General features: G+C 41.9%; 1 protein-coding gene across 2 annotated transcripts in view; it reads right to left on the bottom strand.

Annotated features, from left to right (window-relative positions):
- Nucleotides 1–782: 782 nt before the first annotated feature.
- The window catches only part of LOC117481514 (sorbin and SH3 domain-containing protein 2-like), a 46,541-nt gene continuing 32,026 nt past the window's right edge, over nucleotides 783–15,297 (bottom strand). Inside the window, exons 14-24 of one of the 2 annotated variants that reach the window (XM_034129233.1) lie at nucleotides 15,186–15,242; nucleotides 14,420–14,469; nucleotides 13,351–13,526; nucleotides 10,138–10,217; nucleotides 9,859–9,956; nucleotides 9,364–9,478; nucleotides 9,116–9,244; nucleotides 8,412–8,606; nucleotides 3,927–3,964; nucleotides 3,512–3,618; nucleotides 783–3,005 (exon numbers count right to left, since the gene is read on the bottom strand). In XM_034129233.1, coding sequence (XP_033985124.1) covers nucleotides 2,944–3,005; nucleotides 3,512–3,618; nucleotides 3,927–3,964; nucleotides 8,412–8,606; nucleotides 9,116–9,244; nucleotides 9,364–9,478; nucleotides 9,859–9,956; nucleotides 10,138–10,217; nucleotides 13,351–13,526; nucleotides 14,420–14,469; nucleotides 15,186–15,242 — 1,107 coding nt within the window. In that variant the 3' untranslated portion in view covers nucleotides 783–2,943. The remainder of the gene's footprint in view (nucleotides 3,006–3,511; nucleotides 3,619–3,926; nucleotides 3,965–8,411; nucleotides 8,607–9,115; nucleotides 9,245–9,363; nucleotides 9,479–9,858; nucleotides 9,957–10,137; nucleotides 10,218–13,350; nucleotides 13,527–14,419; nucleotides 14,470–15,185; nucleotides 15,243–15,297) is intronic. The other variant, XM_034129232.1, reaches the window with a different exon arrangement.

Consider the following 15,297-nt stretch of genomic DNA (forward strand, 5'->3'; position numbering starts at 1 on the left):
CAACAATGACCATGGACATACATTCTTGTCCACAAACACATGAATTAGCCACACTGTTTGACTGGGTAACATGTTCCTTCATTAATATAAATATGGGCACTTTAATTTCCTTTTTTGTCACTTGCACAACCACTTTCCTGCTGCCATAAGTGCTTACTGGATGCCTAGTGTATTCATTCATAGCTCAAAATAGCCCCAAACACATTGACCACTACCCCTGCTAAAAACTACAAAGTCAGCAGTTTAGAACATTTGTAACACTTGAACAAATAAACAATTTTTCACTTAGCCGTTTCATAAGGAAAGATTGAGCTACAAGATTGGCCAATTACTGCTGCTTTTGGTATTTTCATCCAATTTGTAGACAATAATAAACAAATGCATCACCAGCCTTTACAGCACGGGAGCTCTGCAAGCATTATTTGGATAAAGATAACCTGTGTACCCTGTAGAGTTTTAAATGTATTTTCACAGATTTATACTCAACATTTCCCACCAAAATTGTGTGTTTACAAAGCTTTTCTCTCAATGTTTCTTCCCTTTAATTGGCACATTGCTGCCACCTACTGATCACCACCACCAATTGTCCATAGTTGGAATTGCGTGAAGAAAGAGGATATAGACATTCATCCCCTCACCTCTGAGATTGGAATAAAAAAAGTGGTGTAAAACTCTGCAACATACCTTTAACCATCAGTAATGAGATTTTCTTTTCAGTCATCAACAAAAACAAAGTTGTCTTTACTGTCAAGCTGAACGGAAAAGATAATTGGAAAGTGTTCATCTACCAGCTGGATTTTATTAGCAATACAGCCCCAAAAAACGATCCAACATATGCTAAGATATTGTAGAAATACTTAGGTCCAAGAGTGTGCATTGTATTTGATATTAACATGAATAACATATCAGATTGACAATTTCATTACATGTATAAACATTTTCAAATTCATGTCTTTAGTCCAAATGTGATCCTGTGTTGTATCAAAGCAGACTAGAGGTTTACTGTATGTTTCAACACTGTAGTTTCATTCTGTGCACACTTCCTGATGTTTTCTAGACTACATATGCATAAATGAATTTTTTGCATCATGGGAAGAGGTTTACGTATACATGGCTATTAAATTAGTGAGTTGGACGTAAGGCAGCAATCCCCAACTCTGCTCACTAACTACAGTAACTTCAGTTTAAATACGTCACTGCCGCAACAAATAACTGGAGAGAAAAAGGCCTACATGCCGAGCTACAATAATACAAATCGGAAATTAGCACCACTGATGAATAATGTGAAGAAAGAAGAAGAAGAAACCAAATATGATGGTGGGTGAGAAAAAAGCTGACTTTATAAAGCAAGTGGATGTTGGCCATTTTACAGCTCTCATACAAAAGGCTTACAAAAATACCACAGACACACACACTCACACACACACAGTGTTCTCACACCAGCTGAAACAGTGGATGACAGGGGGTGACGTGAAGGACAATGAATGATAAAATAATATCTTAAGGTGCTTTAACAATTGTTTTGTTGTCAGTGTCCATCCTATATGCGACACGTAAAATGAGAATAAACATATTCACTGAGCATGACAAGCTAAGATCGAAACCTCCGATATATTAAATAAGTACATGACACAGTGACTCATTCACTCTTACAACAGGGTTAAAAAACAAAACTGCAGTAACATGACTGAAGTCTTTGATAAAATGCTATCTCATCCTTCATCTGACTTAAATAATTCATAAAACATCATTACACCTGGCATGATTATAGCCCATGAACTTGTGTGTTACTTGTAACTCAGCACCTATCCTGGCAGATACCTTACAAGAAAATGCCATGCCTTCAAATGAGGGTTTCCTGCTGTTGACATTTGTTAGGAAATCATGTTGTTCCATCCTTTCTCAAATGGTGTTAATACACATTTTGACCAACAATTGCCCTCTAATAAATATAATACCTAAAACGTTGGTAACCTTTTTGCATACACTTTTCAAAACATGTCCAATCCAGCCCGAGGCCCAATACACATATTAAAGTGTAGTGTGGGAATTCTGAAGTGAAACTTTAGATAAAACAAACACAAAATGGGGTTAAAATGTCCTTAAAGTGCATTAATCCTAGTGTGAAGATGTCGAAAATATTTTTCGTGTTTCCTAATGTTATACTTTTAATCTAATGTATTAGGTTTAGACAGCATGTGCAACAGAGCCAATGATATTTTCGCACTTCCTCATTTGAAGATTTTGAAATGATTGCTTAATATTGATAATTGACAGTCTTTCATATTCTTAAATTCTTATCAACCAATCATTACATTGAGCGATGCCTAACATGCACACTTTTCCACATGTCAGTGTGGAGAGTAACATCCTTTTACCTGAAACACTGGCTGCAATCCCTTCAACACAGTTTGTATACAACAGACCTGTCGACAGAATACTGTTTATACAACACAATGCACTGAATGTCTTTGGGGGTATTTGTAAATGAACACTGAAGTGAAATGTAACGAGTGTTTTTAGGTTTGACATACTGCAGAAAAATGAAAAAAGGTGGTGTGTGGTGATCTTACAGAAGCATCACGCGGTGCCGTTTCCTTTCAATGACTGTTTGCAAAGTTCCTTCGATATCTTTCCATCAAAAGTTAAAGGTCACTGACTGGAGCAAAAAGTTTGGGTTCTCCATCATAGAAAAATAAGGATAAAAAGATAAGATAAAAAAAACAATATTATTTTATAGAAGTTTTCCATTAAACATGGCTAGTTAGAGCTAAATGTTCCGTCTGTGCGCAGCTGACGAGCCACGCGTACACGCAAACACATAAATGTGCCACAGGCCTCGGTGGGGCCGGTGTTGGGAGGTGGTGTCCTGCGGGTGCTGTGCTGAGGGCGCTGAAGTGTCACAGGAAGGGGCGGAGCCAGGGGCGGAGTCTGGAATCATCATTATAGCTGCTTCACGTAGTTTCCTGGGAAGGTTCCAAACAACTTGCTCCTTCGCGAGGTCCCTTTACAAACAAAGAGCAATACAATGAGAACTCTGGCAGTAGCTGTCAATAACATCAATTCAGCTCTCTGCACTCTGGAGGGAAACTGAATCACATGAAAACCCCTTTAGTGGGCAAAGGATATCCTTAACGAATTTAAAGATTAACACAGCTAAACTGATTCTCACGGCTATCAGCTCGCTCAGCTGTGCAGGATTGACTTTCCCCAACAGTCATGTTAAATATATAAATATGTGGTGGTATCACATTGCTATCTAATGGTCTCCTTTGGTTGATATTTACAATGTGTATTTGGTATCATGCCTACTTGATTTTGATGTAAACACTATTGAGGTAGAGCCTTCATTTATAATTGAGTATTTTCTTAAGTATTAAGTAAAGAACCACAAGCTGAAAAACAACAAAAAACATGCAATATAGGCACCAAGAAACACGCATACAACATGTATAACTATAATAAGTAAATATGTAAATTACAATCAAAACAACAACAAGACTCCTCTTACCAACAAACCAGCCATCATCACATTTCTCCATCACGTCTACAACGTCCCCCTCCTTCAGCTCCAGCTCATCCTCGTTGCGAGGCATGTAGTTGTACACGGTCTGGTACCTGCGTTTTAAAAAGGAACAGTGAAATGACACCCATGATATGCTGCAGATACTTAACAGCGTAATATGATCAGCTTGTTCTTCTTTATCCAGTGTTTTCTCTATCTGACTGTGTTTAAATGGTATACCAATAAAGCAAATGTAAAAATATTCAATCTAACCTTGACCTGATTAAAGGGTTCAACACGTTTTTTAAATTACAACTACTGTGCACATATTGTATAACTTGCTAAGCCTTCAGTAAAGATTAAAACATCATTTTTGTTTGGGTAACAGCGAATAAGTGGTGTAATAAGAATGATAACTTACGGGTCTCCTCCACCATGCAGTGCATCCTGTACTAATCGCTGTGAGAAAGACAGAAACAGACAGACAGGAAGTCAACATTTGGCAATGGTAAAGTTCTTGTTCGGCTGAGAGGATAAACTGAGATACTGGTCTGTAATGCTGTTGATTATAATAAATAAGATATCATTTAGGTGTTATCAAATCCTTTGAAAAAAAAACCTGAATAGACAAACCAATCGAGCACTCACATCAAACATAAATCAATATCTCAATTTAGACTGTTTAAAAAAACAGCATACTTTATTGTACGTTTTAATGTGATCAGTCAGAAATACAATGATTTCCTTCCTGCAAATGAGAACAGTAAGAGCATGGTTGAATGAAGACATGCCCCCCTACCCTTCGACCTCTAATGGGGGACAGATAGGATCTCCGGGACAAGATGGGGCTACGAGGAGGTTTACCACCAAGAACTGCGTCCTGCTTAACAGGCAGAAAGACCAGAGGCATCACACCGATAATCTTCAACAGTAAAAAGGACTGAGCAGCCTTCACTATGAGCTGAACACACACGCACAAAGGCTAACGGCATGCTGTGAAACATCATCCATCGACATGCCGATGCCAACTACAATCCTCCTGAGCACACAACGGTACAACCAGCACGAGCATGTAGTCTGCTGTCCATGAATCATCACCGTAGCACTAACATGACACAGTGTTAGTGTACAAACTGCAAAGTAGTTTCAGCTACGGCTGCAACATATTTTCCATATCTGTTAATCTGTTGACTCATTTTGATTAATCGTTTAGTTAGGAAAATCACAATTTACCAGATTGTATTTTTGTAACACTAACCTAGAGTAGTTCAATTTAAAATGATATAAAACAGAGAAAAGCAAATTGTTAAAGCATTTTCCCCACAATAAACGATTAATCAGATTTTAAGTATGTCCATTATTTGCAGTCCATTGATTAGTTGACTGCTCACTTCAACCACAGTCATAGTCAACAACCGTCTTCATTAACATCAACAACTCAAATGTTAGATATAGTATTATCAGAAGAGTTCTTCCCATAGTCCTTTGCACCACAAACGAGATCTAAATCAAGGCCACCATCTTTACATTCCAGCGTTACCTTTACCATAGGAGACATATGTCCTGGGTGGGGAGAGCGTGGAGTGGTGAGGGGGGGAGAGGCTGGTTTAAAGGGAGTGGGAGGGGGAACAGGTGACTCTGTGTCGGGGCAGGATGCGACGGGATGGGACGGACAGGGAGAGCTTGAGGGGTGAGGGACGGGGCGCTGTGAGGAAACGTTTGGAGAGGGGTGAGAGGAGCGGGAGGGAGGGGGTGAGACAGGCGGAGATGGAGATACTGAGGGTACTGGCGATGTCATAAGGCGAGGAAGGGATGGGGGCCGAGGGGAGACTGGGGGAGATGGAGGGACGGTGTTACCATCCTGCTGTTGTGACCGGGACACAGAGGACGAAGGAGTACACGAAGAAGATAAAGAAGAAGTGAAAGGCGAGGTTGTAAATGAAGTGAAAGAAGAAGTAGAAAAAGTACAAGTAGAAGATGAAGGGGTAGAAGAACAAGAAGAAGAAGAAGCAGGAGTTAATGAAGGAGATGCACAAGGAGTACAAGACGAAGTAGAAGCAGAAGGGGGCGGTAAGGAGGCCGGAGCTGGTGGTATTAAGGGTGAGGGGAGGCCGTGGTGAGGAAGCCATGTCGGAGTGGAAGGAGAGACTTCAGCCTATGGAGGTAATGACATACACATGAATACTGAAGCTGAATCACAGAAGATAAATCCTGAGAATTACTACTGAGACCGGAAGAGAAATGGAGGAAAATATTATATATACATATTATATAAAATTGTAATAACACTCCAGTAATAGACATTTTTCCAAATAAACCATGGACATATGACGTTGAACCAGGACTGCTGATTTGTATTCCATATTTTATTCCTTCTATTCCATTCCATTGCAAAGTACTGTTATATTTTACTATATTTTTCTAGTTCTCTACCTGTGTTTTTACTTCTTATTTTTCAAATTCCTCGTACGTGTAAACCTACCTGGTAATAAACCTGATTCTGATTCTGAAACTGAAGCAGCTTATTTCATAATTTGATTATTTTAATGTCATGTCGAAACGTTTTCTAGGAAAGTCCATGATACTTTTAAGTGATGTACACTTTCTATTATAATGCCATAAATTCTCACTAGTTTTTTTTTTACTATATACATTCACATTGTGCAAAGTCACATCAACTTCTTTGGATGAAGATATACAAATCAACAGGTAAACTTCCTCAGTTTCCATTATAAATCATAAAATAACTGCCACTATGGATAATGCTAGATGCTTTTTTGTTGATCTTCTTAGTTACAGAACATATTGATGCTCGGTTAACGCATTAAAGGGGACCTATCATGCAAAATGCACTTTTGTACGTCTTTTATACATGAATATGTGTCCCCGGTGTTCCAGGGAACTCACCAAGTGTCAGAAAACACAACCCTCTCTATTTTCCTCCATACCCAAATCTCTAAAAAAGGGGCTGCAACGGATCTGATAAAAAGTGATCCAGATTTGAACACTGTCCTGACGTCAGGACAGTGGCGCTACAGCTATTGGGCCAACTCCACCAATCAGGAGGAGACAGCCACGGCCATTGCCGTTCGAAAGCGCTGGAGACGCTGTAGTACATATGCCAGGCCAGTAGATGGTGCTGTTCTCACAGAATCTGCCCTTGCAAAAACAGAGCTAAAAAATGTCAAATTGAGCGAAATGAGGCATGGCTAAAATGCATGATCTGTTTGGTATTTTGAAAAAAAAAAAAGTATAAATATGCCTTATATAGGTATGGTCCTACACTATATTATTCAAATATAGCATGATAGGTCCACTTTAAGGTTACAGAACATATTGATGCTCGGTTAATGCATTAAGGTTACCAAAATGGCTGCAGGACACAAGTAGATTTACCCCTGTGATAGATATTTACAAGACAATGCAAAACTAGATCTATTTATTTTAAGATTTCAAACATTTCCCTCCATCTCTCTTCCAGGGCCCTGTAGTAATTCCAAACTCAACAGAAGCAGCTCACACCATGCTCTACCTGTGGGCCAAGTCTCTCATTAAAACCTTTAATGTCTTCCTCTTTATCCTCTATATCTTCATCCTCTTCCTCAATGAACAACTCAAATCCCATTGCTGTCATCGATGGTGGGCTTTCAGACTCGCATCGTTGTTCAATCAGAGCAATTTCTGACTGCTCCCCCCAAGCCATGGGAAGCGATTCCATAGTCAGAGGCTTGTGAAGCTGCTCGTCTAACCTATCGCTGCCTATCAGGTCGCTGGATGGAGATAGTGCTCGTGGTTCTACTTCTGGCTGATCGGATTCTTCTGCTTTAGATTTAAATCTGCCCTGGGTTTCATTGGTTAGCGAGGTTAGTGGGAAATCTATCGGAGACAATCTTGAAAAGTCAGGAACTTCTGCAGTGGTAGAATCATCCATAATCATAGACAAAAGGTTGTCGTAAGGGTTTACGTAGTTTTGCAGTTCAACATCAGCCATTATGCTGCTTTTGTTAACTTCCACAGTTGGTGTAGGTGACTGTATTGGTTCTGGCACTGTGCAGGAAAACACCTCTGGCTTAGAGACTTGTGATCGTCGAGCTATTCCTTTGCCACTGTTGTATCGCACTGAAGGCTCAGGCAGTGGAGGTGAACATGAGGAATAAGGAAGGGGAGGAGGAGGAGGAGGCGGAGGAGGAAGAGGAGAAGGCGGTGGGGAGAAAGGCAGGGTTGGTGAGGTGTGACCTAAACTGAGTCTCCCGTCTCTGAAAGGAGAATTTATGGAAGACCTCGGGGGCGGCAGGGCGAAGCCTCTCTGTGGTTGTGCAGGTGATGGTGCCATAAAGTCCTGAGCCTTATGGAAAGGTGTCAGGTCAGAGGGGAGAGGTGGGGGTGTGGGCGGTGTGGGGGTGGTAGTGACGGAGCGAGATGGAGAGGAGGCAGAAGGCTCCAGTGTGAGGGCCAGCCACTCTTCGGTGATAGTTTGCAGGTCAGGCCTTCTCAACGGGGGGTGAGGGGAGGGGAGGTCACGAGGAGTGGGGGGTGGAGGTAGATGGCAGAAAGGCTTCATGAAGGTGAAGTGAAAAAGAAGGAACAATGTAATTCCAGAAACAGAGAGTTCAGTGTGTTGTGTGTGTAAAGCTCTACACACTCCTCTATGCAGACGACGTTTTACTAATTTCTTTAAATATATTGGGATTTCTTTTGGCGACAATTGTTATGTTGGAAAGTAACCAATACTGTTGTTCACAAATAAACATATGCACATTTTAAATAACTAATTACTGTATAAAGTAGCTGTAAATGCTATATTCTAACCAGTAAATAAAGAACAAATTGCTGTTTTAGAATTGTGTAACTCTATTGTACAGGTGTCGACTATCTTGTTGTCACCTTGTTGTAGTGATTCTCCTACCTTGGTAGGTGTAGAGCTGGGTGTCCTGTTGCCAGGGTAACCATGTGGGTCTATGTGGTGGGCGGAGCTCTTGGACGGGGAGCGCTTGATGATGTTAACATACGACACAGGAAAGATGCCCTGTTTGGTTGTGTCTGGGATCCTCCCCTCGTACCAGTTCCCGTCCACCTGCCTTATCACAATTACTCTCTCACCCTACACACACACACACACAAAATAAACATTGGATGTTTAACTACAACTCAAAGGTTTAGCGCCACCTTGTAGGATTTCAGAATTCAGTTGTATTGCTACTTATCAATGTATCATTTATTATGCAACAGACAAAACTTATCAACATTTTATACACAGTAGCTTTAACATATCTCCATTATAGCCCCAGAGCCTCTTTCAAAATGTTAACTACCCTGCACATGAAAAAATTAGCAATAGCCATTAGCTTTCTGTGAAGTACACAAATCTTAGGCTCCGTCTTGAAAACCGTGTTAAATTGCATATCACTATCGGATAGTTAAACAGTGGCCTTGTAACTTCATCTGGATTATATGAAAATATTTTGTATCTTACATTTTAAACAATCACTACCACCGGATGATGAACTCAAAAAAGTATTGTTTCTAAAAAATTCATTCAATCATTATTATTGATTATAACAAGCCTGGTTACATTGGTGCAGCTTTCTAATAAACAATAAACAGGCTTACCTTTCTGAGAGACATCTCCACGTTAGTATCAGCATTAAAGTTGTAGCGAGCTATTGCCTCTCCGATCTCTCTGACGTGTGCTGGTGGAGGAGGACGGATCGGCTGCTGCTTCTCTGAGGATGGCATCTTCTGTTTATGCGCGTACAATAGTGTGAAAAGAAAAGACAAACCATCGAGACAAATTACATATAAGACACAAGATGATGCACCTGTAGTACTCGCGTTCAGTTTAATAGTTGCAGGCTTACTTCTACATATGATATGGGTAATATCCCCACCCGACCGCGGTGCTCTCCTTCATACCAGTTGTTGTCAATCTGTCGGATGATGTTCACTGCATCACCCTTCTTAAATGTCAGCTCCCTGCAACACATTCATGTCATCAAAGTGCCAACACAGAGGTGTGAGAAGACATAAACTCACAACTTCAACCAGCAAAGAAACACCCGTCACAAAACGTTAGCCAGTGAAGCACGATGGAAGAAGATCAAATGCAGCCCAAATTAGTTGTATTCATGCATATATTTAAAGCATGAAATGAATTAGTTAAAGCCATCCAAGTCTGGTGGTAAGATGTGTCAATTAAGTGTTCTTAAAAAGCAAAACATCTTACAAAAAAAGCACAGCAATCTCAAATCATAACATTGAATGCAATGTCTCGAGATGTGTTGGTATGCAGTTAGGCGTTCATGCTTAAAAGCTTGGTTCCCTTTGCGCGTGCACTGTGCATTTCCTGTACTCACTTAGCTGTTTGTGCCTTAAAATCATAAATGGCTCTTGCAGGCTGTTTCTGATGGAGGAGAGAGAACAGAATAAGTTGTGTCATCTGTTTATGGGAGACCTAGGAGATGGAAGTGAGAGAAAGAAAGCAGGCAAGCAAAACATAAAAAACTGCTTTACAATCTCTGTGAGAATCATCAAAATGTGTGGCATTGTGATCCTTAAGACAAAAAAACGCAATATTGGTATTAATCGATTCTCTTAATGAAGTGAGCGTTAGTGTTATGAGTACAATGTTGTACCTCTCTATCAGGAGTAGGTCTTCTACTCTGGGGTGTGTGGCGTCCATCCATGGTAGAATAACACCTGGATACATCCTGGTCTGTGATTAGCAAACACATGTGAGAAAGGTCATGAGAGTAACCATACTAACCACAATTATGTCACATTTTCATAATACAAAAAGGTGCTGTGGCAAAGGACGATGACGACGCCATTCCTACAGGTGAATGAGGGATGAAAGTTTAGGGTCAAAAGGTGTTTTATTTCCAGTTATTTGGAAACAACCCGGAATATGACTCATGCATCAAAAATAGCTGAAACGCATGATAAAACAGGCCAAAAAGGACCATTTACAAACATAAACATATAACCAAATGGTTTAAAGGAAAGAACGATTGTTGGATATTCAGACAAACCATAAATAAACTGCAAAAAAGACAAATTATAAAAACAAAATAATAATAACATTATAAACAGAGAAATAATAACTTACTCCAACCAGAGTAATATGCTGTTAATTCTCAAACAATAAGTATATCAAATTTAAGAAGCTACACTGCTTTTATTTACAGATCTGATGCTCTAAATTTCTCTTTCTTTCAGACATGTTAGTACCCTTCAAGATTTAATTCCAATTGTTCCTACATTACATGTTTTTTTCGGCATTAGCTACGGTCATTCAAATATTTATATACTTCATGCTTCCATTTGAGATGCAGAACTTTCATCAGCGGGGAAGTGTTTGGTTTCACAGACATCTTCTTAAAACAGAAAACAATATTTTTTTAACACTGGGTTCAATTTGAGAATTAACAGCATTCAGGTCTTACTGAATGACATAAAGAAAGAAAGAAAAGCACAGTAACGGATGTATAAACTGACCAATGAATGAAATAGGGCAACAAGCCCATGCAATACTTACAGTGACATTGAGGTAAATGTATGGGGATGCATATTTGGTACATATATATGCATATATAAGTGTATGTTTATGCAAATAAAAAACATGCAGATATAACTGGCTAAATGACAAAGTGTACACGTGCAAACATTTGTGAAATGTGTAAAATCTGCACCTGAATAACTGAGACCATTTCCATTGCCCTGCTCCTCTTCATACTCATTATTGTTTGAGGCGTCGTAACAGGCATTGATTGGTGACTGTAGCCGCGGTGTGGAGGGATCCCCTCTTTGTGAGGAGGACCCAGTGGGGCTCCCATCTGGGTACAAAGATGTAGAGGACTGACCCCCCTGCCAACAGCCCCTCCTCCCCCGCAATGAAGAGCTTCGTTCAGGCACATTTGGCAGGAGTTCTGACAGTATTCTCCTCAGGATGCTGTCATCAGGTGCTCTATTTCCTCTGTGGCCTCTCTCTGCTTGGATGTGCTCATATATGTCTCTCAAGGCTGCATCCAGTGCTTCATAAATGTCCTGTTTGGACTTGGTTCTGCTACCTCGATCGCCACCACTGCTTCTTCTAGAGGTAGGTGGTGAGCCCTTTTTCCTGCGGAAAGGCACTGGGCTGACCAGGAAGGCCAGCTTGGACATCGCTTGCTGGGACTGTGCACTCTGGATTTGGGAATGGCTGCTGCGGCTCGGCTGTGAAGGTCTCTGGTGCTCCTGGCGCGCTCGTTCTCTCTCATGTTTCAGCATTGTTGTGAAACGGGTGTAAGAGGCCGGACAGCGGCCTTTGCAGGAGCTGATGAGGTGGCGGTGTTGGTAGCCCTGGCTCTGGCCTAGACTCTGGTGTCCAGGCTGGTGATGGTGGTGGTGATGACGGAGGTGGTGGTGGTGAAGGTTAGAAGAGCCGTACAAGCTCTCAGAAGAGGTTAGTGAGCAATGGTCAAAGTCACTTTCACTGCAGAATGAGGAGCCCTCCACTTGAACGAAGTCACTGAGGTCTGACGCAATAGCGTCCTGTTCACTGTCAGAGTAGTCTGGGTTGGCTTGTGGGCCTTTGGGAACAGGAGGAGCAGGAAAGGACCGCCCACGGCCGGGCTCTGGCCCAATACGAGGCTGGCCCTCAGGGGGGCTGCGGGGTCGATGCAGGTGGTCCATGCTGTGAGGTACTGTTCCACCATTGCCGTTGTTGTCTTCCTCGAGTAAAGATTCTATGGAAAAACGGCGTTTAGGAAAACTAGGTGTACAACCGCCACCACTGCTGGCTCGAGAAGACGAGCCACCTGGCGTGGTAGTGCCAGAAGGCAACTCACCGTCCAAGTTGGGCATGGATTTGGACTTCTGAATAAGGCTCTCGAATGTAGAAATGTGACTTGGCACCGTATCGGGTTGCACCTCCATGCCCCAAGTGGGTGTCAACGGAGAGAGGCGATGGAGATGAAGGTGAGGTTGGCTCTCTAGTTCCAGGATGCGAGCACGGACCGAGCGGATGACTTCAGATGGGATGAGCTGAGTGCGGTCGATATGGTGCATCTTACGATAGAGCTTGAGAAAGCCCGGTGAATCGTGTGCCCGGCGCCGATGGAGGCGAGGCAATGAGTGAGTGGAGATGGATCCAGTGGAACCTGAGGGATTCCCATCACAAACCAGTGACCCAGCACTTTCTGAGCGGGTGGCTCGCCCACCGCCAGAATGCCCATCGTTGAGTAGGTCGTCACAGCTACGTGACTTAATCTTGCCAGGGATGGGCGGGACCTCGTCAGCACTGCTGCAAGTCTCAGTATCCTCGCATTTTGTCTCCCAACTGTTCTTACAAAAGACAGACTGCTTAGAGGAGGTGCTGCCTTCCTGGCTGGCATCCTCAGCGTCAGGGTCAGAGGGGACAGGGGGAAGAAAGGTTGGTTGATAAGGACCTGGGGAGGTCAAACTTTTTGGATACATGTTGCATGCGTCCCCACCTTTCAGATGTCCAACAGAGAGCAGCATTGTGAAAGAGAAGAAGGAGGAAAGCATTTTTAGCAATAATACCCAGCAAAAAAAGATTGAAGAGCTGGGGAGAGGGAGAAGAACTAGGAAAGGAATGAGGAAAGGTGGAAAAAATGATGATTTGAGGTTGTTTGCTTCTGACTTCAACCAATACTTATCAAGGAAACTTAGGACACCAGACAGACGTTGTAAAGCAAAAAAACACAACAAACGAAAAAAAGTACTTTGATTTATTGGCAACATGGTTAGTACACATATTTCAGTCCGGGGAAGAGAAGGGAAAATACACATTCATAGAGAAAAAACAATCAAGTGAAATTGAAATGTTTGCGTTTAAATGTCTGTACCTTTGGCTCTGGCGGGTGAGGCTGGTGAGGAACGAACCACAGGCTTCTTTAGGCTGCTGCTCGGTCTGTAGGCATCCACTGGTTTAGGGGAGGTTACAGCTCTGTTGTGAGACTGGGCATTCACTTGGGAACTGGACGGCTCAGACTTCCTTCTCTTCCTGTAGTCGCTGGCAGCACTGCAACACAGTCAGACATCAATGAAAACTACTTTCAAATCTCTTTACAGTGCTGTACGCTGTTTGCAGGAGGAAAATGTGTATAGTCAGTATACTCAAACTACTTATGGACCAACATATAACAATACATGAGTAATAGCAAGCTTCTAAGCCAATAGAATTTATAGGAATTTATACCGAAGTATATAGCGAAGGTCATCCCACTTAAAGGTTCACTATCATTGTGTGCCTATTAAGCTGAGAAGCACATGCCATCTAACTGCAGCGTCCCGGTTTTGTCAGCCCCCCACCCCCTCCTTTCTCTCTCTACCTCACTTCTATGCTGTCCTCTGCAAGGATAGATAAAAGGAAAACAGACCACAGGAAAAAAAAAAAATCTACATTTTCTTAAGGAATGACTTCCGTTATTCAAAATGTCTTAAAACCCAATGGGCTTTATGTTCAGAACAAAGACACCCAATGCCACTGACATGAATTACATGGTCTATTCATCTCATCCCATTTATGCCCTTCCTATTCACCAAGGAAAATGCGACTGAATAAGCAGGCCATTGCTGAAAGGGAATAGGACGAAGGGGGGGACGAGGGGGGGTTGAGGGAAGGATAAGAGGTGAAGGACGGAATCAATAGGTTTGCTGGGTTAATTTAATCTGGCTCAGATTGTGAAAGGGATATGCTAATTGTCCTGCTTCAGTGGCAAACACAAATAAAGAGTAACACTAATCCTTGCAAAATCATCATAAATAGCAGACAGAGAGGCTACATGCACCAGAGTCATGGCAAGAAAGAGCAGATTTGATTCCTTGCTGTATCACAACAAGGACCGGTCCTGTAGAGAGGATGGGGGAGGGGGAAGGGGTGATGCAGAGGAAAATAAAAGAAACAGAGGTTACCTCGCAGGTCTCTCTGGAGCCTTGTCAGCAGGAGGAATATGCAGGGATGTCTGAAATAGGGCAGACAACAAAAGAGAATAGTGAGGTCCGCAGGAACAAAGACTCGAGGCAGAACACCTCACAATGCACAGCCTGCATGCGGTTGATGCTGTGCCACACTTAAAACTCTCCCCCAGCATAAGGTGCGATGGAAGCTGGTTCCACAAGGCACACCTGAGCACCTACCGGTGTAAGAAAAAATTCTGCTTCCTCTTGGGCTGCTCTGAAGGAGAATGGCATAGGTGATACAGCAAAGGATGTTGTGAGCCGAGCTCAGGGGGCAAATGATGTCCTGCAAAATCTGGCATGGATCAGGTGGAATGGGTCTAGTGGTAAAGAATAGTCGGTTCTCTTAAACTGCAATGGTCTCTCTGAGGACTATCAAATGCCTTTACAAAAACATAAAAAAGATTTCTAGTGAATTATGTTTCGAGGTAAAAAAAAAGAAAGAAAAAAAAGAAATCTAGAGCTTCATAAAGGCTGCCAAGGAATACGATGTTAGCAGATAGATTTCCAAACAATCCTTCAAAGCTATATGTTCAACATTCTTTACAAAGCAACAATATACTCATATTGTGCTTGAAACTGAATTGTTGATAAATTACATTACACACGTTTAACCAATATTTAATTGTCTTCAACAAAATATAATGACTTAGATTTCTCTGATTTATTATAAATCGTGAGACTTACAACACTACTAGAATACTCATGAATGTGAGATTACCTCAATGCGTTGGCGAGCGGAGATGTCTGGATTATAATCCAGCCTTTTTTTAGGAGGCTTGAGCCACAAGCAGCGAGCAGGAGGAGGAGGAGGAGGAGGATGAATAGGAAGA

The sequence above is a fragment of the Trematomus bernacchii genome, unplaced genomic scaffold (assembly GCF_902827165.1).
Source record: "Trematomus bernacchii unplaced genomic scaffold, fTreBer1.1, whole genome shotgun sequence".
NCBI classification, from domain to species: domain Eukaryota; kingdom Metazoa; phylum Chordata; class Actinopteri; order Perciformes; family Nototheniidae; genus Trematomus; species Trematomus bernacchii.